This window comes from Telmatherina bonti, assembly GCF_933228915.1.
Source record: "Telmatherina bonti genome assembly, chromosome: 22".
In the NCBI taxonomy this organism is placed as follows: Eukaryota; Metazoa; Chordata; class Actinopteri; order Atheriniformes; family Telmatherinidae; genus Telmatherina; species Telmatherina bonti.
This window is the reverse complement of record NC_136631.1, coordinates 35,122,118-35,149,657: the sequence shown is the minus strand read 5'-3', so window position 1 is coordinate 35,149,657 and position 27,540 is coordinate 35,122,118. Positions and strand designations below refer to the sequence as shown.

General features: G+C 38.5%; 1 protein-coding gene across 1 annotated transcript in view; it reads right to left on the bottom strand.

Moving 5' to 3' along the window:
* Nucleotides 1-240: 240 nt before the first annotated feature.
* Nucleotides 241-27,540, bottom strand: part of galnt16 (UDP-N-acetyl-alpha-D-galactosamine:polypeptide N-acetylgalactosaminyltransferase 16) — a 46,528-nt gene continuing 19,228 nt past the window's right edge. Inside the window, exons 6-15 of the mRNA XM_079262475.1 lie at nucleotides 21,717-21,838; nucleotides 14,197-14,284; nucleotides 13,783-13,867; nucleotides 13,422-13,525; nucleotides 11,488-11,614; nucleotides 10,856-10,948; nucleotides 9,760-9,843; nucleotides 8,143-8,269; nucleotides 6,258-6,374; nucleotides 241-725 (exon numbers count right to left, since the gene is read on the bottom strand). Coding sequence (XP_079118601.1) covers nucleotides 582-725; nucleotides 6,258-6,374; nucleotides 8,143-8,269; nucleotides 9,760-9,843; nucleotides 10,856-10,948; nucleotides 11,488-11,614; nucleotides 13,422-13,525; nucleotides 13,783-13,867; nucleotides 14,197-14,284; nucleotides 21,717-21,838 — 1,091 coding nt within the window. The 3' untranslated portion in view covers nucleotides 241-581. The remainder of the gene's footprint in view (nucleotides 726-6,257; nucleotides 6,375-8,142; nucleotides 8,270-9,759; nucleotides 9,844-10,855; nucleotides 10,949-11,487; nucleotides 11,615-13,421; nucleotides 13,526-13,782; nucleotides 13,868-14,196; nucleotides 14,285-21,716; nucleotides 21,839-27,540) is intronic.

The window sequence follows — 27,540 nt, the reverse complement described above, 5'->3', positions numbered from 1 at the left end:
AATATTGTTCCTGTCAGTGCTTTTGCATGGTGCTGTTCAGCAATAAAAAGCTCAGACTTTTGTTGGTTTTATATATATATATATATATATATATATATATATATATATATATATATATATATATATGTATATGCCCTGGTCCTCACAGTCGAGCCTCAGCGTAAAACCAGGCAATCAAGCAGTGACTGTGACGGAGCAGGTCAGGTGCAGCTCAACACGTTTGCTACAGTACAGCTCGCATTTGTCTTTTTCAATAATCCTCACTAATCCCAACAGAAGCAAGGTTTTTGACCAGAATAGAAACAGAAATGAAAAGTGAGATGTGCAACAGTTTCAGTGAAAAGCTTAGAATACGTAGAACTGGAGCATCCTGGAAGGATGAAGCATTGTACACAGAAGACCTCGGGCGGCTTGCGCAACAAGGCCTTTATAATGTTTTCAGTGATGTTTTTGTCACTAAGAAACAATGAGCAGCAGCCAGAGGTTTGACTCCTTTCATCCCTCAGCAGGATGATAGGCAGTGTGCAGATGTGGTCCCCAGAGTCTGAATCTGCACCCCTCTTCTTCCCGTCCAACGTGGCTCAGGTGATGACTTGCGGCTCCCAGGACTGACTGGCCATCTGGGGACGACACTGTGTGATGACTGGAGGTCCCGTCGGGGTCTGGCTGTCCAGGCAGAGGCCGCTGACCATGTGCTGCAGGGCCGGGCCTTTCGGTTTCCATTTCTGCAGAGACAAATCCATAAAACGTGAAAAAAAAGGACGTGAGTTCATCTCTTTCAGCTAGTTTAGACGTTGTGGCTCTGCTCTGCACTGCACTTCCTGATGTGCAGGAGCACAGGAGGTTCATGTTAGCAGTGAGTAATGAGCTGACTCAGACTTGGATTAGAGCAATCACACGACTGACGTGGGGTACTCGCAGTGGAAAAATCCCAGTGCGGCCAGCTGCGGAGCACAGCAGCCGTCCATGCAGCGCAGGAAGGAACTTTATTTCAGCTTTCAAGATGACATTTTTCATATAACAGCTCTGGTTGTTATGTTTACAACTTCTAATTGTATTTGCATCAATGTTTCTACAAATAAAATGTAAAGAAGGTGATTGGTTAGGCAGGTGAGCGCTCATACTACCCATTCAAATCTGAATATGTTGTATTTACTTTGTCGTACAACTTGTCACAAAGACATAGTGAACTAATTTTCAGTTCAATTAATTTAATTACAGCTTTGACTGTACTCCAGCTTCCTCCCACCGTCCAAAGGCATTCATGTTCGGTGAACTGGTTGCTCTACATTATCCGGAGGAGTGAGTGTAACTGTCTCTCTGTGTGGCCCTGTGATGGACTGGCGACCAGTCCAGGGTGTCGCCTGTCTCTCGCCCAGTGATTGCTGGGATAGACTCCAGCTTCCAGCGACACTGAATTGGATTAAGCGGTTAGGAAAATGAATAAATGAATGGAAAAAAAAAAAAGTCAAAAGAATTTCATACTAAACAAGTTTGCATATGCTTATTTATGAGCTCATATGTAAAATTATTAGTGTTTAAGAAGTATATGTGAAGTATTATCTTAATTATGTTAATCTTAGTAGGAGCTGTTACTCTTTTTACTAATTATATTCATTTCACCAAATTTAACAAAATTGAATAAAAACTCATTTTATTTGCCATTTATTTAAATAATAATGAGCCGTATTCACAGGGATCATTATGTGTTTTCTGTCAGTATGTTTATATAAGGGAAGAACCAACATATTATGGACAAATCAGCAAAAACTTTTTTTTTTTTTTAAATTGTATTTTTAAGAACTGCTGTTCCTGTTCCTGTTGAGTTTTGCTCAGATATCACAGTCCTGTGTCAGTATCCTTATCCTGTTAAATCAATAGTGGAGCCTTTGTCTGCTCTTTTCTCAGTTTATTTGGTGCAAATATAAAGTAATCAGGTTGAGGGAAAGCCCCGCTGTAGGAAAACGCACACAGACTGCAGTCCAACGCCAAACCTCCCCTATTTTCCTGTTCTGGATTGTAGTGTCCAAAGTTTTGCCAGGATTTATAGATTTATCTTTTCATATCTTGTTTCTCCTGTATTTTTGGCCAATACAGGAGAAACAATTTATTGTGGATTTATTTGCATGAATATAGAAATTGGCCCTACCTCACAACTATAAAGAATCCTTTAAAAAAATCCTGGCATGGGATCCAGATCACTCCCTGCATTGTTTTCTTCCTTATTATGCATTATTACATGATTCAAGCATTTCTGATGGCTCCTTTAGTCTGAACACTTCTGAGTGAGTTTTCTGTGTGATGAACTTGTCAGAAGAAACTGAGATGCTTCCTTTAAGTCCTATAAATTCAAACAGGCATGCTTCATCAGCCTTTTCAGCTACAACAACCACCTGCTGCTGATTTTAAGATAAATTACTGATATTTTTATTGCCGCAGGAATCAATCTAGAAAAAATAACTTTAACCATTATTCTACACTTCAAAACAACTTTTTAAAAAAAATAGTTTTATTGTTTAACACAAATATATAATTAGCTATGGAATCAGATTTGTTTCAGAATCTCCGAACAAAACCTTTCAAAACTCAAGCAAAAAACAACAATTAAAACCAAAACTTTCTAAAACTTTAGTAAATAAGTAAGCTGTGTCACTTAAAAACTCACCAGCCAATCGGAATCCGACCCTGAAAGAGCCCGCCCATGAAAGGTTTGTGCCAGAAACAAGCAACAACCTCCGGCGGTTAAAAGTGAAGCCTATGTGGAAGTGCGTAAAGCTACAGTTCCCCCTTCATCCACTAGGGGCAGCAAAACAGAGCAAATCCCCATCGACTCCCATGTTAAAAAGACCAACTTCACAGCAGAAATAAACATGTTTACAGCAGGAATAAACATGTTTACAGCCTAGTTCACAAATCCATTTCAGGTTTAATAGGTCAGGTTTACCTTCATGACAACTGTGGGGGGAATTAATTTTTTTCTTAATCGCCCATTTAAAAGTAATTTAATCTCGAAGTTCTGCATATTTAGGGGCGTGTCCTTTTGATTGACAGGGCCCAATCTCTGGCTTCAAGTCAGAAGAACGTAGAACAACCGCGGTTTTTAGCCGGTTAACAACGAGACTTAGCTTTAGCCCGCTTACCTCCGTTAGCTGGTTAGCTCCTGTTATCTCCGGGTTAGCTCGGTTAGCTTTTAGCTACAGAAAGCTCGGAGTTCGCTCGATGTCAATCATCCACCATGACGCTCACAGCCCCCCTCTCAGCTCCACCTCTTTGCCCATATTTGTATTTTCCTGGTGAGACGACACGCATGCCCCTGCCAAGATGGCGATGGTAGGAACCGCCCACCGAGCTTCAATTCAGCTCTTCAGAAACCTACGGGTGACGTCACGGAGGCTCCGCCCATCTTTTTACATACAGTCTATGGTCAGAAATGAAACCAAACAATCGTGAATCAAAACCAAAGACTGTGAAGCGCAACCAAAACAGCGAGAAGAGAGAAACAGAAAGAGGAAACTGCAAACAAAACTACTCAATTTTACCAAACTAAAAGCCTAATAGTTTTCACAATGATTGCTAATTTTGATTTTGAGATCATTTATTTTACTTAAGTTTGAGGAAGTTTTGGTTTTAATTGTTTTTTTTTTTTTGCTTGAGTTTTAAAAGGTTTTGCTGGGAGATTCTGAGACAAATATGATTCCATAATTATCCAATCACATGGTAGACACGGTGAAGATGACAAGTCTAATAGGCTAGTGGCTAGTATCAGGATGTTAGCCACAATGCTAAAATCATCTCCAGCTGCTTTTGTCACCATGACGATGAGTTCACTGTTTTCAACGGCCTCCACAGTCACCAGATCTCCGTCCAGCAGAGCAGCTTTGGGACGAGGTGGAACGGGAGATTCTCATCATGGATCTGCAGCAACTGTGTGATGCTTCATGTCAACATCTAAGACATGTCTAACATCTTGTTGAATCGATGAAACCAAGACTTAAGGCAGTTCTGAAGGCAAAATGTGGTCCTAATTAAAAAATATTTAAGCTGGTAACTGATGTACTTCAGTAAAATTAAAATATTTTGCACTTACTAATCTTCAACATGCTTTTAAAACTTTTGCTCCGAAAGGTAAAGGAAGGGTACCAGAATGTAATGATCCGTCCCACAATTTTGAGGCCCTTATCAATCTTATTGATCTGGTTAACAAAGCAGGAATAAGACAATGTTTGAATACACAGTGCTTTTTTTGTTGTTTAAAGCCAGAAAACTGGAAGAAAAACACAAAAGGTGCAGGAGATCCGCTGGATTCTCATCCTTCTTGTTGCGTTCGGCACATCTGGCTGAAGGCTAAAGCTCAACAGTGTTTTCACGAACATAACAATCTTCTCTGAAGTCATCTGGTTACATCATTGCATAAAGTCTCAGAGCGAATTTGACAGGAAACCTGAGACTGTAAGCGAACCAAGTGAGATCGGTCATCAGCAGGCTGGATCCAGACCACCAGGTTCACTGTGAGTGACTCCTTTTTTAGCTCATTGTTTAAGTGGATAATGCTGAACCTATAATGTGAGCCTTAAGTATAGATCCCTGGAGGTAGGCTTTAGGTGAATAAGGGGTTAATCTCAAAATCCCACTGACAGTTCCTCTTAGTTTTGGTGTCAGGAAAATGTCAACATGTGCCGCTGCAGAGGTGTGACCTGTTAGGACCTTCAAGAATACCAATGTTTGTGCAACTAACACAAGGAGGAAATCAAACAAAATAGTGCAAATACTGTCACTTTAGTGTCATTTTTGCACACTGTGCGACGTGCACTGCAGCTTTTTGGAGGGTTTGCACACACACACACACACACACTGCTACAATTATTCTGAAATGTTTTGAATAAGTTTAAATATAATTTCCAAATATTTAATTTAAAGTTTTCCTTTGTGGCCAAGTATTTAAAACTGGTCTTAACAAGTAGCCTAATGGACGTATTGTCTCTTCACTGCAAAAACTCAGCCTTAAAAAACAGGGAAAAAAAATATACAAAAATGAGGTAAATGTTGCTTAAAATAAGATAAAGTATCTGCCAACAGGACAAGAAACTTTGGCTTGTCAAGACTTCCCAAAACAAGTAAATATACTCTTAAAACAAGAGGAATTCTCTGGCATAAAAACTAAGAATTATCTTAATTTAAAAAAATAAGCATATGTGTACTCAATTTAAGATTTTTAATCTTACTTAGATTTCAGTTTTTGCAGTGATAAAACCCAAAGTAATGAAATTCTTTAAGAACCGGATCAAAATTCAACCAATAAAGATGTAAAATGTTGCAAAACTATTAAAACTAAGTGGGGGAAAAAGTTTCTGAAGGATAGTTCAAACAGTTTTTATGGAGGCAGATTAAGAAAAGCTTGAGTGATGTTAGTGATGGAAGAGAATCCAAGAAGAAAAGTTTCTCTTTTTGCCTTTTTAGGGGATCAGAAACAGAATAAAGAGGCCAAATGTTTCCCGCAGCAACGAGTGCTCGATTGTTGATGGGCATGCTCCCAAAGAGCGCTGAAAGGTTAGTGATGGGCCATCTGAGAGACGCGAAAGCAGCCTGGCAGGAGTCCTGCACACTCACACACATGCTTCGAGTTAACGACTCCCCGTGAGACGTCATAAATCGCCATTCAGCCAACTTGTGTCCACGTGGGACGTTTCGCATCCGAGACTCATAAAAGAGAGAACAAGGAAAGAATGAGGAGGGGTCTGCAGTTTGGGGAACGCTTGTTCTACTGCAAACTCAGGCTGGTGGGATCTGCATCAGTGAAAGAGGGCCGCTCAGATCTCGGCCTCCTGGCGTCGGCGGCAGGCGGGATGTGGAACCGCCTCTTATCTCTGAATCCTTTATGTCTGAGTTAGCTGGAACCGGCACATCAAGGATGTGCTTTCAGTTTGATGCCGAGATTAAACAATCGCTTGGAAAAGCAGACTGACTTGTTCGTCATGATTTGAAGGAATATTCTGCCTCTTATTTTGGAGAAAGGGAATTTTACAGAATGAAATGACACAAATAACCTTGCTGTGTCTACTTTTTGTATTATTTTCTGCATTGAAAACAAACAATCCAATAAAAAGCAAAGTGAGATTCTTCCAGTAAATGTTTGATGAGGGGAGGGAAAGGTTCCTTTGGTCCAACTATTTTTAGCATCTTCTTTCAGGCTTTTTAAAGGTGTGAATGTCACTAAAAACACAGTTTAAAAGGCTGATGCAAGTTTTTTTTCCTCTTACCTGTCTCGGCTCTTTTATATTGCAGGGCTCCATCTTGACCTTTGACCCTGCTGTGAAGGCAGAGATGGCCAGACAGAGGTCCTGCTGCCGGATCAGCGGCTCTATTAGCTCCCATTTCTGCAAAATACAACAGAGGATAAATTAGAAAAAACCTTGACAGAGGCATCACTTAAGAAAAAACTTTATAAGAAGACAGTTTGTAATATTCAGAGGAACTTTCACCTTCCAGCTTTTATAATGTAGAAACAACGTATGATGCAAATGCATTCACACACACGTATTTGCATTGAGTTTAGGTAGTTTTGTTCTCTTTGTTGGACTACTGTCTTACTTCCTGTTGTTTTATGCCGAGTTTCCCCCTCGTGTGTTCTGCTTTCTTTACTTCCAGTTCTTGTATCACATCAGGTTTGCTGATTTCTGATCACCTCACCTGTCCTCTCAGTGTTCATGCTCCAGGTTTTTACTTTGTTCAGAAACAGAAACTTGTCATTCTTTGCTCTAACTCGGTTAAGTTTATTGTTGTCTCAGTTTTCCAGCCATAGCTGCGCCTTTTTCTTTAGGTTTCATCTTAAACAAAAGTCTTGACTTTATACATCTACCTGACTCTCATCTGGGTCATGGTTGTCATGGTCTTGGGCTAAGGTTGGTCTCTCCCAGCTGCCTCTGAAGGCATCTTTCCTCAGTACTGATCGACTTGTAATCCCTGCCTTCCTCACCTTGTGGCTTTGTGGTTTCTTGGATCTTGTACTTTTCTGTCAGATTGGATTAGGATTTCTGGATCAAGCTCCGTTTCCCTGGTTGGATGGATAGAAACACTGGACCTCTAGGAATTCCTTATCTGAGTCTGACTATTTGGGCTCGGTTAACTATCCGGTTTGCATTGCAGGTTATCGCCTCCATTTCTCTGGAGAGGATTCCTGCAAGCTTATCATTATTTCTGCTGGTATGACCCCGTCACTGTTAAATTATTCCTCTCCAAGTCAGAGACTCTCGCCTCTGTTTCTCACTTCCACAGAGGAACCAGCTGCCAGATCCAAGTCTTTCTCACTAAAAACACCTGACAGGGTCTTAATAAAATCTTAATCTGAGGTTTCTGATCTTTTCAGGGTTTGGTCTGCTGAGATGTTTCTTATCAGAAACCTAAGCAACGTGTCTCACTGCTTAAAGAATAAGAGTGCTGGGATTTCTTTTAAATATTAAAGCTACTGATTCACAGTATCGATGCTTACAATAAGAAAACTGCACATGGTGAAGGCTGCTCCCATTTAGAGCAAGTTTACCCAATTTTAGTTTCATTTCCTGCAACTTTTAGATGCATTACTTCACCAAACCTGAATTAAATGGATACATTCCCTCATCTGCATGTCATTAAGCACTTTAGAGGCCTGATAATGAGCCATTCATTTCATCCAGGTGTGTTGGAGACCCACCCCAAGGCACCGCTGAGTTAGAGGAACATCTGCTTTAGTGCATGTAACCAGCATGCACAGTTGTAGTGGAAAGCAGGCCTCAGTATGCATTAAGGATTAGCACCATTTATTAATATGTGTAATATCACTTACTTTCTTAATATCATGCAGCCTTATAGCTATAGACTTGACCTAGTCTTCCATGTGATGACTGACGAGACCCCTGACTGCTCCATAACTCGGCAACATTTCCTTAACGGCAACAGCGACTCTGAGGACTGAAGGGTCTTAATGTCATGTCATGTTTTTTTCTGAAGGAATGTCAGGTTTGAAATTGGGAAATATTCTGAAAAGGTCATGATTTAGCAGCAGAGAGCAGCTGAAGGAATATGAATAGCAATGCAGAAGGAAATAACGGCATGTAAATGAAAACTTCATATTGTTTATAAATGAAGTTTTGGTGGCAGAGACCTGACCTGCCACTGAGGCCTGTTGGCTCCGACGCCCCTGCACTCTGCCAGGACGAGGTCGTCGGTCCCACGGGTTTCCAGACACAAGCCGCCTTGTTTCAGCACACTGGACACCGCTTCCTGCTCAGGGACCCTGAAGGAAGCAGAGACCGAGGGGAGAGGGTTGGGGGGGGGGGCAATAAAAAAGGTCTTATTACAACAATAAAGAGCAGATAGCCTGAACTGGCTGGTCCAACTTTTGAGTAACTGAATCTCAGAAATAATGAGTCTCATTACAAGATGTTCTTTCAAAAATAGACAATTACAATGATCATCATGGAGCAGACACAGCTAGAGGGGGGTGAGGGGGGTAGATCGAGAAACGAGCTCACTGTAAATTTGACAACTGGTTCTGAACTCAGGGACCATGTCACCCCTACGGTTTGCAGATTACTTTTGTGCAAAGCAAAAAATGTATTATTTTCTAACCATTTCTCTTCTAAATGTGACTTCTTAGAAATAAAATGTAGGTTAACCCCTCCACGAAGGGGGGCTGACCTCAGGCCATTTTTACGTATTTTTTAATATAAAATCTCGTACATGCGTGCTGTGATATCAATGAAGGTGTCAATGCTTTTCTGATATAATAATTATATATATTATATTTGTCTGTTTATTAGCCATGAGGGCTGTGAGAGACCTCTCTCCTGGGACTTAAAAAAAAACCCAAAACAAAAATAAAACCAATTTTTTTTGGCTATGTTATTTTCTTTGAAACAGTCCAGGGGTGGGCCCCATTGGTTAAGAGGTTACATGTTATATGTGTTTATCTAAATCCTTTTGTCGCCACCAAATTTCAGCTTTGAGAATAATATCTGAAACAAAACTCTTTTAGATCTTACATTTTCAAGAGCTGAAAGTATTACAAAGCCGTAAAGATGTCAACAACTTACGGATTATAAAGTATTATCTTTGCATTGGAGACATTGAAACCAATCTTGGTAAACAAATGGTTAAGTTTTTGATGAATAAAAGAGATTTATGGTAATTTGAAGATTTTATATAAAGAAGAACCTGACAACTTCGAGAGGAAGCTCAATGTTTTAAACACAGCTTGTCGATCTCACAACATCCCTCTCTGCTCCAGAGCCACGCCCAACGTGATTAGCATGCAGATGCACACAAATTTAGCCCGTAAGAGGCCAGCGTGACATTTATGATACATACAATATCTAAGACATTTTGCAACACTTTATGCTAAAACAAAATCCTGTAAAACATAATCAGATTCTTGTCTTCTGTCTTCTGCCAGAAAGCAGAAATTTAAGCTATAAGAATTTTGACATATCACGCTGTAATAAATGGTAGATACCCAACACCCCCCCCCCCCCCCCCCCCCCCCTTAAACTATGGTAATTTGACACATTTTGTTAAAGAGACAAAGAGTTTGTATTCAAAAATGTGATTTTATAACCATGTTTTAGGGGTCTTAAAGGGATATGATGACAGTCTTTATGATACCAAATTCCATTTTAAGTAAATTTCTTTCTAATGCCCTGAAACACAGAATTTTAAGTGTCTAGATGCGACGAATGGATGAGTTTATGCGTGGTGAATGTTTGCTGTGTTGCCAAAGCATCGCACCTCAGCTCTGGGTAGACGTTTTCCATGTACCAGCGGAAAGATTTGCAGTTCAGTTTCCGCCGCAGAGTCAGACGGTCTGCAATGCTGCAGGACAGAACAGATGGAAAGAGAGAAAATAAAGGAAAAAAACAGAAAAAGGAAAGGAGGACAGACAAGAATGTGAGAACACAAGACAAGAAAGAGAAAACACAAAACTAAAGATCAGTCTTCTGGATCGCTGTCAGAAGTTTCTGATAAAACACCTCAACACCTAAAACACCTGAACTTTTTGTTCACATAATTTAAAACCTCAGTAGAGAAAGCATGCAGAATGGTCAGTAATGAAATTATAATTTCATATAAAACAATTATATTTATTATTAGGCCTGTGACGATATGCATTTGTCCCAATTTGATTTGATTCCTATTTTTTATTTGGGTGGCGAAATTGCGATTCTCACAATTCTTCTATATTGATGATTTTTGTAGATTAAAGACATAAAAATTGCACAAAACTTTTTTTTGCTCTTTTTTTCATTTTTTTATCTCAATTAGGAAAAAACAACACAGTAGCCAGACCATCATTCTGTGGCTATAATGCCCAAGTAGACAAGTAAAAATATATATAAAAACAATCAAAAATTCCATGAAATTTATAATGAATTATTTTTGTTTATTTGAAAAAAAAACACCAGATTTTATTTTTTAAACAAAAAAAATCTACTTTTTAATTGTGAAGCAAAAATATCCAGGTATTCGATTTTTTTGTTCAATTTTTTCCACCGCTACTTATTATCCATCAATGCAAACAAACAGACACATAAAAGATTAATATTAAAAATGACAAATAATTTACATGAGTCTAAATCAGTCTTTTAAAATCGAAATCAAAAACTTCATAATCATACATTTAATTCCCATCTCTGTATTAATATAACACTGTCAACCTCTTATAAACATGGCTCTTATAGCTGATCTCAAAGCTTGCTTGACTGAAAATGACTAACTTGTATAAAACATTACAAATGCTATATTTAGACAGCTGTCTTCATGGTGCATAACACACACACACACACACACACACACACACACACACACACACACACAGAGGACAAACCTGCCAAAGGCCTTGCCCTGAGCCGACGGCCGTGCAGAGTAGTAGTACTGCTTATACTCATCCATCCACACCTCGGCAGCCCGCCGGGTGTTCCTGCGTGGACACAGACACAGTTACGACACGTTGCTGCCGGCGTTCCTGCAGTTCAGTCTAACGACAGCATCACGCACTGCAGCCTTCAGACATCAGCTCTGCTCTGAGTCCTGAAGGAACTGGGAACTTAAAGTTCTGTGTATTTTTAGAAAACATGAGGAGAAAGAACTGACTTTGAGGGCAGAGTAATAACTAAATCAGTACTCTGGGTACTGAATCAGGCAAATGAATGTCTGAAACTGGAAGATAAAAAGCTTTTCGGCAGCATTTCGGTGTTACACACCTGACAAAAAGCTACATTTCCGCTATCTGCGGTATTGTTCCCACTGGGAGGTGAAAACATTTGACGGCAGGGAGTAACCAAGCACTTGAAATATTCTTTTGACAAACTTTGGTTAAAAAGTGAAACGTGTCAGCTGAAGTGCTTGTTAGCGTCACACTTTGAGATTTTCTGTCTGAGCGCAGGATTAACCTGCTCGTCAGCCGGTGGATTGGCAAATAATGAGCTGATACAGAAGAAGGCGGATCAGCCCACTCACTTTATGTAGGTAAGCGCGTTGCCCTCTGGGAAGTCGTACGGGTGCCGTTTCCTGAACACGTGACCAACACGGCTGCAGGGGAGAATCTCCAGGCTTCCTCCACACATCCACACTCGGAAAGAAAGCTCTGCAGGTAGAGAAGACCACGGTCACGTCTCTAAAGACATCTCTGTGTGAATGATGTCCTCTGATGGACATCACCCTGACATTAGATGGCTTCATACTGAGTGTTTGTGGAGGATCATTTAAGACATTTGAGGACACTTTGACATTTTGGAAGTCAGGCTGCTGAAACTCTGCAGGATCCAAAAGAGACAGAAAGTCAAACATAAAAAGGCCTGTTTGGTTTTTTTTTATGATTAGAGAAAGATGTGTGTTGTTTTTTTTAACTAAGCACACATGCAAAGACAGAAATACAGCTTCTCATATGAATAAATACAGTACAGAGTACACAGTTTAATTAAAAACACATGAGTGGTGAATCAAGGACATATCCATCTGTGATTTATTTTCTTTTAATGGTTATAATAATAATAATTATGAATCCAGTCTTTCAACTTTTACCTAATATTGGGTCATTGTTATTGTCAAAATTTAACCTTCAGCTCTGAATTTATCTCTTTTTCTGCCATAGAAAATACATTTGGCAACACTAACTTTGTTACTGTCTATATTAGAGGATAATCAAACTTAGTTTCAACCCTTTCATCAGTTAGGGTCTATCATATCACAAACATACAGTTTCTGAGACCTTTAGCATAACTTTACAGTAAAAACTTTGCTTTGTTGCTTGACCTATGTATTGACATAATTTACACTACAATAATTTTGAAAATAAACTGAAATATATAAAAATTACCCTTATTTTGTTTTTCCTGAAGTCTTTCATGTTTTTACTATTTTTGCTTTTAAAATTGTATTTACTTTTGTTATTCTGTGTAATCCTGAATTTTCTCAAATTGTATTAATTTATTTACAATAATGTATATTTTCATTGAAGTCTCTAAAATACTCAAGGTCACTGTTTTTTTTATTCAGAATTTTTTCTTTTTTTTTTTATTCAGAATAGCAGTTTTGTTCTGTGCACAACATATTCATGCTTAATGTAATTCTTATTATCTAAAGAATCATTTATAATAAATGTATGTACTTAGTAGCTAAAGTAAGCTTTATCTCTTTAAATTATAATTATTTCCTAATGTACATACTGCTGTGAAAACTGATTTGTGCATAGTATCAATGACAATAAAAGGTAATTTTGAATATTTCAATAAAAACGTTCTTTGAAGTCTTGTGAAGAAGCAACACCGGGTCCCGATGCAAGACAGTTCCCATCAACAACATTTATATTATAATGACGGCTTCTGTTAAAAAAATTGTCAAAACGTTTTTATTTCTCAGCCTCTAAAGAATCAGTTTGAGACGTTTAATACTCAATGATAATAGTTTGTATGTTTGTGTATATATATATATATATATATATATATATATATATATATATATATATATATATATATATATATATATATATATATTGTGTGTATTTTGTGCTTTATAAATTAATGGAATCATGCAAAAGATGCAGGAAGCTTGGTTTAGAGATCAGTTGGCACATCTTTATAACCAGCATAAAACAGCTGACAGCGACGACTCTTGTCTGATGCTGACCCCATGCCGTTAGTTACACATGTGGTAGTTGTACTCATGCTGTGGATTTTACATAGCATTTTTTTTTCTATGATTGAAGTGGTGTTATGCTTCTTTTCCTTGGCCAATCAGTGGCCTGCTGTCTGTAGACATGACCGTTTTGGCTCAACTCAACCAAGGTGCTAAAATACTATCTACTCAGAAATGGAAAGCCCTTCAAACAGAGCAGAGTGGATCTGAGGAAGTATACGCGGGAAAGGCCCATTACAGATCATAAGTGGCCTCACCAAAGTTTTCCCCTCCCCAGATGTCCATGTGGGTGTCATACTGGCCCAGGTGGTTGAACCAGCTCTTGTCCATGACGAAGATCCCACCAGCAATGACCGGAGTCCTGCAGAGTGACAGAGGATATTTCAACTCAGACTAATACAACCTCAGTCACACTCTTAATAAGAGATTTTGTTGCAAGATACTGAAAAGATAAAAATGAAGACTTCCATGGCTGCAATGGTAGCTAGCTATGTATACATCTGAATTGTGCTAATTTGGTTAAAAATGCATATTTATATAAAAACTGAATGTTGTCAGGGTTTAAACCTGCAGGAAAGCATGATGGGTGCCAGAAGAGGATGAGCAGTGGGGACCTACCTTATGGGCTGTGTGGGATCACTTCTTGCCATTTTCTGCTCGATAGGAATTTGCTCCCATTTAAAGTGAAGACTCCAATCAAAGCCTGACATGAAAGAGAGCATGGGTGAGGTACAAAGTCAGCACTGCATACTAGATTACTTTGTCTAGACATGAGACTAAATGCATCAGAGGGTCGAGAATTCTGCTGATTTTCTCTGAAGTGAGTTGCCTGATTTAATAAATGATAAATATTTAACAGGAGTTCTTTCTGAGAATACGGACGAGCCGACCTTATCCAAAGCCGCTCTTTTAAAACTGTGTATCTGAAGGAAAAAAAAAGTGGCTTTAACTATTGCTATTCTGTTTATTTCTAACAAATGTTTACGGAACAGGGTTTTCCTGCTCTGCAGCAGTGTTGCGTTGGATCCTGACCTCCTCTCAGGTCAGCAGAAGCAGCCAAGTAGGCAAAGTTATCCAGGCTGATGACATCAATGATGGGGCTGACAACTCGTGTATGATCCTGCAGAAGAAAACAGACAGAATATAATATCACAGAGAATTCCTAAACACAATTAATGTTTTTTTTCACCACAACAATCAACCCTCTGATGCATGAATTATCAATCAAATCAAATTAAATCAAAGTTTATTTGTATCGCACCTTTCATACAAGAAGCAGTTCAAAGTGCTTTACATATATTAAAACAACAGTAAAACAAATCATCATTCAAACACACACACTGACACACCCCCAATTGCCTGATAAAACTTCTAAAATAGTCTACTTTCTCTTTAACCAACAATAATAGTAATAGTAAAAGAATAAACATAAACAAGATAACATCTGGTTTGGCAGACTGTATGCTGTATGCTTAATAAACACTGCCACCTTTTTTCACATACAATATTTTACTTCTACAGACATGTACAGAGATTTTCCTTTGTCTCTAATATTACTTAACTTTTATTCGGTTTATTTATTTGATCTATTCTGTGGAAATATTTATCAAATAATATATTGTCATATTTATATGATATGAATTTTCTGTAAAATGGACTCATATAATTTTCGTGTCCTGTTTATCATTGAGGTAAACTTGGTAATTACGTGTGCGTGTATATATAAAATATTTTCGATAGTTCTTTATTCTTCAGTGAGTGGCAGTGTGTTGGGTGACTCTCCTAAAGTATATACCATCCTCCCTTATGAATATAGTATAAAACAGCCTTTAAATAGGACACGATGCATCAAAGGGTTAAATGACAGATCAGCATTGTGGACATCAGCTGTCCAACACATCTCCGGAACAGCTCAGGACTTCACTGTCACTTCTTTTGTCCAGTTTGCACACATTTTATAAGGACACACACGTTCTCAGCATGTAAAAAAAACTATTTAATATCTGTCAAGTTGTGCTTTCTTTGCGCTTGGTTTAGATTTATTTTATGTGTGTGTGTGGATGTTGCTAAAGAAATGGGAGCAAACAATGCATCTTTGTGACAAATCGCATCGCCTGAAGATATAAAAAATTTGGTCCATTGCTAAGCTGTCTGTTTGTATTAAACCACCCTGATAAATCCCATGACTTGGGAGATTTTTATGTGCAATACTTCTCTGAAAATGGTCAGATATACAAGAAATGCACTTGAAAATTAAAGTAAAGATGAGTGAAAAAGCGGCAAACGTCAAAAGAAGAATGTATAAAAACATTTAAAAAAGATCTAATTCTCTAGACTACAGAAGGTGAGACAAGATGTGCAAACTCCACACAGACTTCCCCCAGAAACCTACTTGTTAATCTATAACATTATAAAAATGTGAAAAATGGAGTATGCACATTAATAAATTGTTCTGGATTTTATTGGGTGTGTTTGTGATGTACTGGGAGCAGTGCTGGTTCCAAGTCTAACTGATGCAGGAAACGGGGACCTGCATGGGGTCCTTCATGCTTTGGATGCAGCAGACTGTAGCTGAAGGAGCTCTGTGGGGATGTTGGTGTTTTGAAAGGGGTGTGGGGGCAGTGGGAAGGGCAATTCTCCTTCGACATGGATGAGAGCTTAGCCATTATCTTCTCCTCTCCCAACACCACAACTGGTGAGTCCAAGCTGGGATGCTTCAGTACAGTCAAGCCAGAGATGGACGCAAGCTGATGTCCGATTGAGAAACCTCCATCACTGATCAATACATCCGAATTTACTTCAATCAAGTCTGACAAAAACTGAAATTGCAATGTGTCTGATCATTTTTACCAGTCTCTCATTTACAGAAGCACACATATGTACCATGACTGTAGCCCCTCCCCAGCTGTCATGGGGTCGATTTTCATTCATTCATTTTCTTAACCGCTTAGGGTGACATGGAAGCTGGAGTCTGTCCCAGCAATCACTGGGCGAGAGGCAGTGTACACCCTGGACAGGTCACCAGTCCAACACAGAGCGACAAACAACTATTCACACTCACTACAAGGAAAAATATAGAGCAGGGGTGCCCAAAGTGGGGCCCACGGGCCAAAATTGGTCCCCAGCACTTTGATTTTGGCCCGCTAGTCGCTGTTATATAAATACCCTACAGAGCTTGATGAAAAGGCAATACTTTCATTGTCATTAACCTCAATAAGTCCAGACTCAGAGGGACCCTGAATGACTCACACCTCAATGACATGCTCACCTTGTCAGTGAGTCAGGTGCAACCTAACATGGAGAGACTTCAGATCAATTGATAGAGAGATCAATTCGCCTTGTTCAACATGCACAGTTTTTTGTTGTTGGCATGTTGCACTTGGTTGCAGTTCAGTGGCTGTAAGTATTGTTTCTTGACCCTCCAAAAATGGCTTTATTGTTCTATTGCTATATTTTGTAGACAGCAAAAAAATACACTGTATTTGCTATTGAACAATAATAAAAAAATAACTTCATGCATTTACTTGTGTTTCATCATTAAAGCTGCAGTGTTTGGCCTGTTGCTCACTGGATCATTTTCAGTTTGGCCCTTGGGGGCAAAAAGTTTGAGCACCCCTGATATGAAGTGATCGATCATCCTAACATCCTAGACTGTAGATAGAAAGATGAGCGGAGCCTCCGTGACGTCACCCGTAGGTTTCTGAAGAGCTGAATTGAAGCTCGGTGGGCGGTTCCTACCATCACCATCTTGGCAGGGGCATGTGTTTCGCCTCACCCGGAAAATACAAATATGGGCAAAGAGGTGGAGCTGAGAGGGGGGCTGTGAGCATCATGGTGGATGATTGACATCGAGCGAACTCCCAGCTGCCTGTAGCTAAGACTTAACCGAGCTAACCCGGAGCTAACAGAAGCTAACCAGCTAACGGAGGTAAGCGGGCTAAAGGTAAATCACGTTGTTAACCAGCTAAAAACCACGGTTGTTCTACGTTCTTACTTGAAGCGGGAGATCAGGTACCTGTCAATCACAAGGACACGCCCCTAAATAATCCGAATTTTGAGATTAAATTACTTTTAAACGAGTACGTTAGAAAAAACTTCACTCCCCCCACAGTTGTCATGAAGGTAAACCTGACCTATATTACTGGAAATGGATTTTTGTACCAGGCTGTAAACATGTTTATTTCTGCTGTAAACATGTTTATTCCTGCTGTAAACATGTTTATTCCTGCTGTAAACATGTTTATTCCTGCTGTAAACATGTTTATTTCTGCTGTGAAGTTGGTCTTTTTAACATGGGAGTCTATGGGGATTCGCTCTGTTTTGCAGCCCCTAGTGGATGAAGGGGGAACTGCAGCTTTATGCACTTCCGCATAGGCTTCACTTTTAACTGTCGGAGGTTGCCGCTTGCCTAACATTCATGTCTTTGGATGGTGAGAGGAAGTCAGAGTACCTGCAGAGAACCGTTGCATACACAGAAAGACCACCGTTCGACCAGCTGAATTCTCCTTCAGCTCTTTATGGACATTTATTTGTGAACTAATAAACTAGTTCCTGCTGCAAATGCAACATGAACCCAACGGTAAACACACCAAACGAGAAAAAAACACTGTTTGCCTAAAGTTTGTGTGTTTATGTGTGTGTGATGTCTTCATCTGTTTGTATGTCTCTGTTTCAACACTGCTGTTTGCCCACAAGGCATCCACGTGACCGTTTGTTCCATCGAACAGTTTAACGTCATCCCAACGACTGTTTTCAGCGAGAGCCGTCCATCTCTCTGCACAGAGGCCAAAGTCACTGTGAACGCTGTGTTCACTGCACCAAAGCATGTGAGAGAAGAACGAGCCGCGCCACTCTGCCAGAGAGCAATCTGGAAAGCGATGCTTTCAACAGCACTGAGCGGCAGACATTTATTGGGCTTTTAATGAGCCTCTGTGATTTTGTGATGCGTGAGCAGGCTGCTCTTCCAAAATGGATGTTATTGATGATGTCTCAATATTTTTACCCTTGTTTCCTCTTGCAGTTTGTTGCATCGGGAGCTTACACTGTCTTTACTGCATATAGAGAAGCTTTTACCAACCTTTGGAGTTTTAATGTTACCACATTTGTTTTGTTCTTTTTTTGTATTGTTGTTTTTGAAGCAGGGAAAAGTGCTCTATTAGTCCATTGTACTTATTTTACTTTCTTTCTAAGTTTATGACATAGTCAGCAGTTTTGCTTCTTACACCTCCCTGATTTGAATATTTCTGATTAATCAGCCTTTTTCCCTTGTTTAGTGCACGTCCTGCGACATGACCGTGTGAATGGATTGCCAAGAGAAACGGGACAAAATATTAGAAGTTATAATTGTTGTTGCTTCCCTCTCTGCTTGTCCCTCTGAAAGGGTCGCAACAGTGAATCATGTTTTATGTTGGACACCCTTCCTGACGCAACTTTCTACATTTATCTGGGCTTGGGGCTGGCTCTCAGAGAACAATCGTTTCCCTCTCGAGTTTCCAGCAGCGTAGGGGAGCAGGACTCGACCCGCATACACATTAAAATGTTATCACTACGCTGTAAAAGTAAATGAGTCTAATATGGCATCGCAGGTTGTGAAACAAAAAAACTAAAGATTTTAGTGCAGCATTTCTAAATTTTGGTAGTTGCCCCACAAATTTGACATTCTGCACTTTAACACATCTGGTAGAAATTAAACCTGCTTGCAAACAACTTGATGAGAAGGTTCATTCAGAAATGTTCCACAAAATATTTCTCCTCTTTTATCATCCTGATATGCCACACTAGTCTTGGGATGAAAGAGGAAAAAGGACTCACTGTCCTGCTGGGGGTGAAGGTCACGAGCCAGACTTGTTTACCAGATATTTCAGACTCCTGTTGGCTGAAGAAAATCACACTTCTAAGAAATGCCTCTTACCTGAAACTCATAGTTTTCTGGTCGATAATACAAGTTTTCATCAATTAACTAAATTGAAAGGGGGAAAAGAAAACCCTGCATGGCACCATTATTTTTCCACAGACTTCCCTTTAATCTTCATTTTCATTTCTAAAAGTGGCTGGATAGTTATTTTTCTGCATGCCTTTGATATAAGTCAGATAACAGCAAAACACCATTTCTTTAGATTTACAAAAAAAAGAGACTGTATATAGTTTGTGAAGAGAAAAAGAAGAGACATGGTGCTGTCTGTATAACAGTATCTGCTTTCAGTTTCTTTAAGCACACTCCGATTATTCATTTTGATTTAAAGTAAAGCTTCTTCATAAGCCCAATAATCTAGTGTTAAGACATGGAGCCTGTAAAAGATAGCTGTAATATAACTTTCACTGCACTGAAAAGAGAAGGGAGAACTCCTTCTTGGCATTTCATTAAATTAAATCTATTTCCACTGCCGTTCTGAATTAATAAATGAAACGTGTCATTATGTTGAAATAGAGAACATCCTTCATCTGCTCCCGAAGGCCTTTATAAACCTACGGCTGTGGTCTCAGGGAGACAGGAGGCCACAAACTGTGAGGCTAGTGAATTATGACTGAGTCCGGCACTCTCATGAACACACAACTAAAAGAGTGTTAGCTGAATGAGTCACAGCAGCCCAAAGCCAAAAGATGAGTCTACAGACACGCAACCACAATGTGGACACACTCTCAGCATCTAAAGTCTTTAAAACAGTGACACGGTTGCAGGGTAGAAATGAGCTGGAACATGGGCGCCTTAGTTTGAGCTGTTGTGTGTTTCTGTCAGGATTATTTGAACCATTTTTCATGTTCTATTGCCAAGAATGAAACACAAGACTTGTTACGACCTACTTATATATTTCTGCAGCCATGTTAATGGTTAGCTTACCTTGCTACTAGCAAGGTAGGCTAACCGAAAGCAACTTTCAACAGAAAGAAACTGACAGCTTTAATTTTTACACGGACAATTAATCAATACAACATAAAAACTTAAAGCTTATTTGATTCAAGAAAATTATCCAACATAAATGACAGAAGAGTAGTCCTTTCGCCTTTTTTTGGTTCTTTATGCTAAGCTAAGACTAGCTGCTACTTTTTCATATATTTAGAGGAAAGACATTTATGTGGTATTGATCATGTCATCAAACTCTTTGCAAAGTGAATTGACTTGAATATATATATATATATATATATATATATATATATATATATATATATATATATATATATATATATATATATATATATATATATATATATATGAAATATTCTTTTCTTTATTTTCTGGTAAATTTACAAGGTCCAATATGCAGAGAGGAGCTCCATCGCTTCTTTGTGCTACAGATGCAGTTCACAGGGGAGAAATACAGCCCTGTCAGTGTCTGCCTGTAGTTGGAGGTGATTACTGAGAAAAACATTAAATGAAACTGCTCCTGCTGACTGCAGACTGATGGAATGCATGCCTGTGATCAGGAGGGCAACGGCGAGGTTGAGGAGCAGCTGTGCTGGTTAGAGCCTAGCTCGTAAGTTAGCGATGTTGGGGAAGGATTGGGAAAAGCAAGCAAACAGTCTATTACTCATAAATGAGTGATGAAGGTCTCTTTCCACAGCTGTATCTGTCCCAATCAACATACCACACGTTCATGTCTTAGTAGGAGAACAGGACCAGCTCTGCAGTTGCTGAAGTCTGTTTAGTGTGTGACTGAAGCAGAAATAGTGATGGCTCACATGGAAATACAAGTAAAATAAAAAAAAATTAAAAAAAAAAATATATATATATATATATATATATACGTATATATACGTATATATATATATATATATATATATATATATATATATATATATATATATATATATATATATATATATATATATATATATATATATATATATTCATAATAACGTCCTTCCGGTTTTGCATATAATGTTAATCTGCAAAGCATTTCTCTGGCGTGGCAGTCGTGTCCCCGGCTGACTGCATAACTTTGCAGTAAATTGGGAGAATAGGCCGACTGCATTGACAAAGGCTATTTTTGATCAGAGAACAGCCCAGCATCCTGCCTGAAGCATGAATAAACACTTTCGTTTTTGCAAAGTACAACACAACAACAACAGCACAAAGCAGCTAACAAAAACTGTGAAACACTGTTGATCTGTTTTCTCTCCAAACTGAGCAACAAACATTTTTTTCAGACTCTTCACAATGGTCTTTTTGTCTCAGCTCAGTCATTTTTGCATATAAAAAGTCGAGTTTGAAGCAGAATGTTGTTGTGATTTAAACGGTGGACATTATACAATAAATGGGGTGTGATCTCAGACACAGCTCACAGTGGAAAACAGATTGGCTGGGATACTCTTTCCAGAGTGTGGCATCTGCTATAGTATGACTTCACTTCTAAGGGAACAAATTGAGTGTTTATTAAACAAAATGTCTTGCCAGCGTATTAAATTACAGCCAATAAAATTGACCTTGAAAAGCAGCTAAATTCCCTGAAGAGCTGCAACGCAGGAGGGAAAAAACACTCCATACATATGACACTGTGCGTGCTCATTGAATTAAATGTCTAATTGGAGGGTGTGAATGATGCTGGGGGCTTTACCTCCTTAACTCGCTGGATCATTGGCTGCAGCCAGTCTGTGTTGACCTCACAGTGGCTGTCCAAGAAGGTCAGGATGGAGGCTGAGGCCGTGTTGGCTCCTCGCACACGTGATCGGATCAAACCTGAGAAAAACACAAGATACTGAAATTTAACTGGATGCTGCTTCACTGCATTTAAAGTTTCATTGGTTTCATATAAAAGATTTAATGATTTTCTCAACACTAAGACTGCTCCTTTACTGGTTAATGGCTCTGTATGAGGTTGGTTCATCTCTTTTTCCTCATGTGTGGACCAGTGTGCCTTTTTGAAATTAAATGAAAAATATTAGATTTATCCCAGAGGGGATGAAAAGGAGGGGAAAAGGCAAAAATAGCAGAAAAATCTTCTTCTCCAGTGTTAGAAAAACATCCTTTATGTGCAGACGAGAGCTGCAGAAATGTGCAGCTAATCCTGTAAAAGGTTTAAAGTGACCCTGACCCAGATGTCTTCACACAATCTCGCCATCAGATTCAGAAGTCTTTCATGACTTTTATACCCCTTTACGTTCAGATATGTTGCAGCAGGAAAGATCTACTACAGCCCTGTGTTACATTTAGCTCTAATAGCAGTTTTCACTCAAAGCTGAAAAAAAGGAATAAAAGAAAAAAGGAACATAATCACATAAAGATTTCTCTTACGAACCTTTTTTAACTTATGATCCCTTAGATTAAAATGAGCTTTTGCATTGTTAAGTTTAGATTGAAGCTATTTGCAATTTTCATGCTCATAAAAAGAACATTTACACGAACAAACTTTCAGAAATGGAGGGAATTTGATGTCAGATTGAGTAAAAAAAAAAAAGTAATATTTTGTAACTTCAACAAAAATGTAAAAGAAAATGTATTTTGTATGAATTAAAGAAAAGCTGCAGTTAAAATGGTCTGTATCCGTACTTTTTCATTGACTGTCTTTAAAAAATCCATGAATAAAATCAGCAATATGGAGTCGTATGCCTATTAAGACATGACTTTTATAACGGCTAATTTATTTATTATTTTTATATTTAATTTAATCACAATGTTTTATGAATAAAATATCTCCAGATAATTATTCACCTTTACTAAAAACAATGAGCATGTTGTGATGCAAACCAAAGTGCCTTGTTCTGCATCAGCATGAGTTTTATAGATATTTTATTAAAAAAAATGTTGAACTTCAGTGATAACTAATGTTTTTCACCCTTCATGATGTTCTCGTCCCATCTGGTGTAAAATCATTTTGCTCTTAACTTACTGAGATTTAGGTTTAAAAAGTCATGGTTGGGGGTGAAAAATGCTGTGAAGCTACTGTTAGAAAAGAGCTATTTATATTTTGGGATCTGTTGTATTAATATATTCATGTATACAACTTTATGCAAATATAACAAGAGACACAAGGAGCTGGATGCATAAAACTTCATATGTCTCTGTATTCTTGTAAATGTGCAACAGATGACCAGATAACCTCTGCAGAAAGCGCAGTCATGCATGAAAAGGACGTATACATGGTGCCCGCTACACATTCTTTGGAGGCCTAAAGTGACAATTGAGACTTTCTGTGTTTCTTTAAAAAAATGTTGTCTAAATGCTGTCTCTCTTTTTAAAGCCTCATTAGCAAGGTCTTCCGCAGTCACTGCACACGACTGTGACACATCGCTGAGTTTATTTATGGCCTGAATAGCCTGAAGAATATGTCTTCACACAGTCTGGAGAATGCTCGAGAAGTGCACATTCATAACAGATTTTTTTTGTCTTCATAAAAACAGGTTTGTGTAGAGGAATATGGTGTAAGTATGGTTTTAGAGGGTATGCATTACAAAAGAAAGCATGCTTTTAGCCTCCGGAGCTCAACGTTGCCCTGCATGACAATTAAGTTTATAGTTTTCCACCCGAATCCAGCGACAGCTGCAGGTGAGCGGGTGCAAACGTGTTTCAGGTATGGCTTGCAGGCTAGGTGAAGAAGATGATTATAACACAAAGGTTTTTCCAGATGGCTGCTCTCTGAAGGGGGTTGATGACAGAAAATCTATTTTCCTTGTTTTATCATAGAACATGAAATTCAGATAATATAAACGTTAAACTCTTCATCATATGTTTTAATGATGATTTAATATAAACGTTAAAACTCTTCATCATATGTTTTAATGATGATTTAATATAAACGTTAAAACTCTTCATCATATGTTTTAATGATGATTTAATATAAACGTTAAAACTCTTCATCATATGTTTTAATGATGATTTAATATAAACGTTAAAACTCTTCATCATATGTTTTAATGATGATTTAATATAAACGTTAAAACTCTTCATCATATGTTTTAATGATGATTTATAAGGGTTAAAGAAGAGTCTGATGTGAAAAAACATCTTTAAACTGCGGTCGACGGGTTTTCCGAGAATAAATTCATGTTTTTATATGAGCATAACTTAACTGCAATGCAGGTATCTCGTGTGTTTTGGCTCAAAAATATTCATCATTAAATCAATTTGTTTTTTCAGAAGGAATCAGAGCCTTCACATCAAACAGCTTTAACAAATGAAACAGATTCATTTGGGTTATTCAGAGCTAAATACCAGAACGTGCTTCCTTTGGTCTCCCAGCAAGCACTTTAAACTGCTTGTTAAAGGTGGAAATGAGGGGGAAATTATTCTTTTTTTTTAAAAGAGATCACACTGAAAACAGAGTAGCTGCAGAGCAGGAGAGCGACAACAATAGCAGCGTCTTTCTTCATCCCAGGTACGTCAACAGACGCAGTGATTTACGTTTAAAACACATGCACCTTATTCATGAGAATAAATCACACGATTGATTGCAAAGTCACAGATCGGTAAGAAATAAGTTGTGAAAGTACAAAGAAATGTCTTCAAAAAGAGCCATTATCTGCAGTGTATCAGACTTACAGAAATGTGAGTTTCTAATGATGCAGATTCATTTCTGTTCTCCTTAAACTACCTGTGCGCAGCACAAAGAATGTAAAAAAAAAAAAGGAATTTCTCAGCTCAGCATTGCTCGCTGCAGTTTGTAGTTTTGTTTACATAAACACAAATAGACCTGATTAATTGCCTGCAGTAAAATGAAAAATCTGTGTCCTTATAGATGAAATAACATTGAAAACTCCTGATTCAACTTTTCTTTGAGACTTCCACTTTTCATGCTCACGCCAGTTTAAAGCCTGAGTCAGTGTCATTTAATGCAGCGTTGAGCCGGGCTACCATTAGAGTTCAATCCGAGGCTGGAAAACCATCATTATTTCAGCACACAAGCAAAGGAATCCATTTATTGAGGGTATGTACAAATATGTCGGACTCTGCTGCGATGTGAAGCAATTAGTTCCCTTTCAGCTTGTTACCGTTGGGCTTTTCACATTGACTTTAACAAGGATTATTTTCTTTAATTTTTTCTTGACAGAAACGGATGCATGCAATCCCTCCTGGTTGCTCTGTTATTACTGGTTTTATTGTCTCATTCAGCATACCAGCATCCTTATTACTTTATATCTAAAAAAAACTTTGCTGGGTTCACATCTATTTTTAAAGCCTGCTTTTTGTTGCACTACAGGAATTTCATTTTTTCTATAAGTCATACAAACGTACTGAATTCTACCAGAGAGTTGGACAACATCAGTTTTAACAATTTAACGTGTCAATTTCACTACAAAGCTGCACCCTATCTTCACTCTAAGTGCAGAGATGATAACTACATTGTTTTTCTTTTAGCTCTGCTTTTGTTTCCTCCAACTTTGCAAGATCCAAACTCTCTAGGTCAGGTGTGCAAATGTTAGGAGTTTCTCTGCTTCTACACACCACACACACATCACACCTAATCACCATTTGTGCAGAGCTTGACGTCAAACTCTGCACAAGCCTGCTAATTAACCATTAATATGAATCAAGTGTGTTGCAGCAGGGAAACGCCTAACATTTGCAGGACTGTGGCACTTGAAGACAGAAGTTGCCTACTCCTGACCTAGGTGATCCAAAACATCCTGACCTTCCTGATCCAGTGGGTTCAGGATTCCAACACCTCTCTACCTTTAAGATTAAAGTTGCAGCGTGTTGCTACATAAAAGAACAATGACATCATTAAAAAACTGTATTTCTACTTGTATCTACAGTTGTGCTCATATGTTTTCATCTCCTTTCATTAAAAGAAAAGCTGAATTTACAACAGTCACTCAAATAACTGGAGACTTAAAAAAGAAAAACAACTAAAAATTTGCAAAAATATAATTTAGTAATATGAGACACTGTTTTTTTTATTTAATTGAGTTGAAGAAAGAAAAAAAACCAAACAAACAAATTGGTCCTGGACAAATTAGAGCACTGCAACAGGTACAGAAGTCTGACTGGGAGGAACAGAAAACACCTGACTGGAGCGGAAACATTAAAGGATTGTTCTACTAAATAGTAGTTTATTACTGATGGAATATGTAATAAATTATCTAATTTGTTTGCTTTTTAAAAAAATAATATTTCTATTGAACCAGAATTAGAAAGTAATGTTATGATTTTCATCAAATTTTTATTTATTATTACTTTAGTCAATTTCAGCTTATTTTACAGGCAGCTGTTTTAGTGAGATTAGTGAGATGGGTGCAAGAGCAATATTTGGGACATGTGACACCCTAAAGCACCAAAAGTGGCTTCCTAATAGTGCCAGTAACGCTGCATCTGATGAAATTGGATCCAGTCGCAGATTAAAACATGTTTATATGGAAGATTTTGTACAATGACACCCACTAACTGTGTTAACAACTGTACTTTGCATTAAAGTAATTTTGATACCCACTTTTTCCATTACAAGTCACTGATTCTTAGACACTGTACCTTATTGATTCAAACTTTCCTTTTGAAAAAGCTCATAATTAGCGTTGGCTTGGGAAACCCTTCACCATCCCTCTTTTATTTTTATTCTCCTTGTATTACGTGTGATTCTCTATTTTTCTCAGCAGGTATGCCAGATTTATGCTCAATGCAATAGATGGACACACAAACAGATACACAGACAGAGATGCAGACAGATGGACAGTCTCCTGCATCAGTTACAAAATTTGGTCTGTTTTCAAGGGGCTTCGCAATCTGTCACCTGACATAAAATACAGCAATACCATCGGAAATCACGGGGGGAGTGTTAAGCTGTATAACTGCAACGAGCAACAGGAACAAACCGGGGAAAGAGAGGAGGAACAAGGAGAACACAACACAGAAACCGCCAAATAGAAAGCATCCCCGATAGAAAGAAGTTAAGGATAACAGCAAACACTTTGTGGTTTTCTTCTTCTTCTTCTGGTTTTTTCAGACGGTTGTAAGCAACTTCATAGCGCTGCATATTACTGCTTCCAACTGGTAGCACTGGTGGATGAAGTGACTTCACAACGATGGCAACGTAAGCAATGCATGGAAGTATGAAGGCGGCGACACCTGACAATGTCTGAAACGGATGTCCCCATTTACATACGTAAGGGAACAATCACCGAACCTTATCCCCCGGGACGTCACAAGGATTTCCAAGCAGAAAAAACTCTCTAAAACAATGCATCTTTCGTCGCCATGGAAACCGAACGGAGAGAGTGCTGGAACTCAAACTCAAACTCAAACATGCGTTTAGGTGATAAAAAACAGTGTTGTTCACATGTCTGATGAGGATTCAACACTGTAGAAAGCTCAGAAAACTCCAAATACCATCAAAGGAACCCTTTAGGCTAAATCAGCCGGACATAGATCCTTACAACGTTAACAAAATGAAAGTAAACAAGGACAGAAAGTTGCTTTGAAATCAAAACAATAATCTGAAGCCAAGGAGA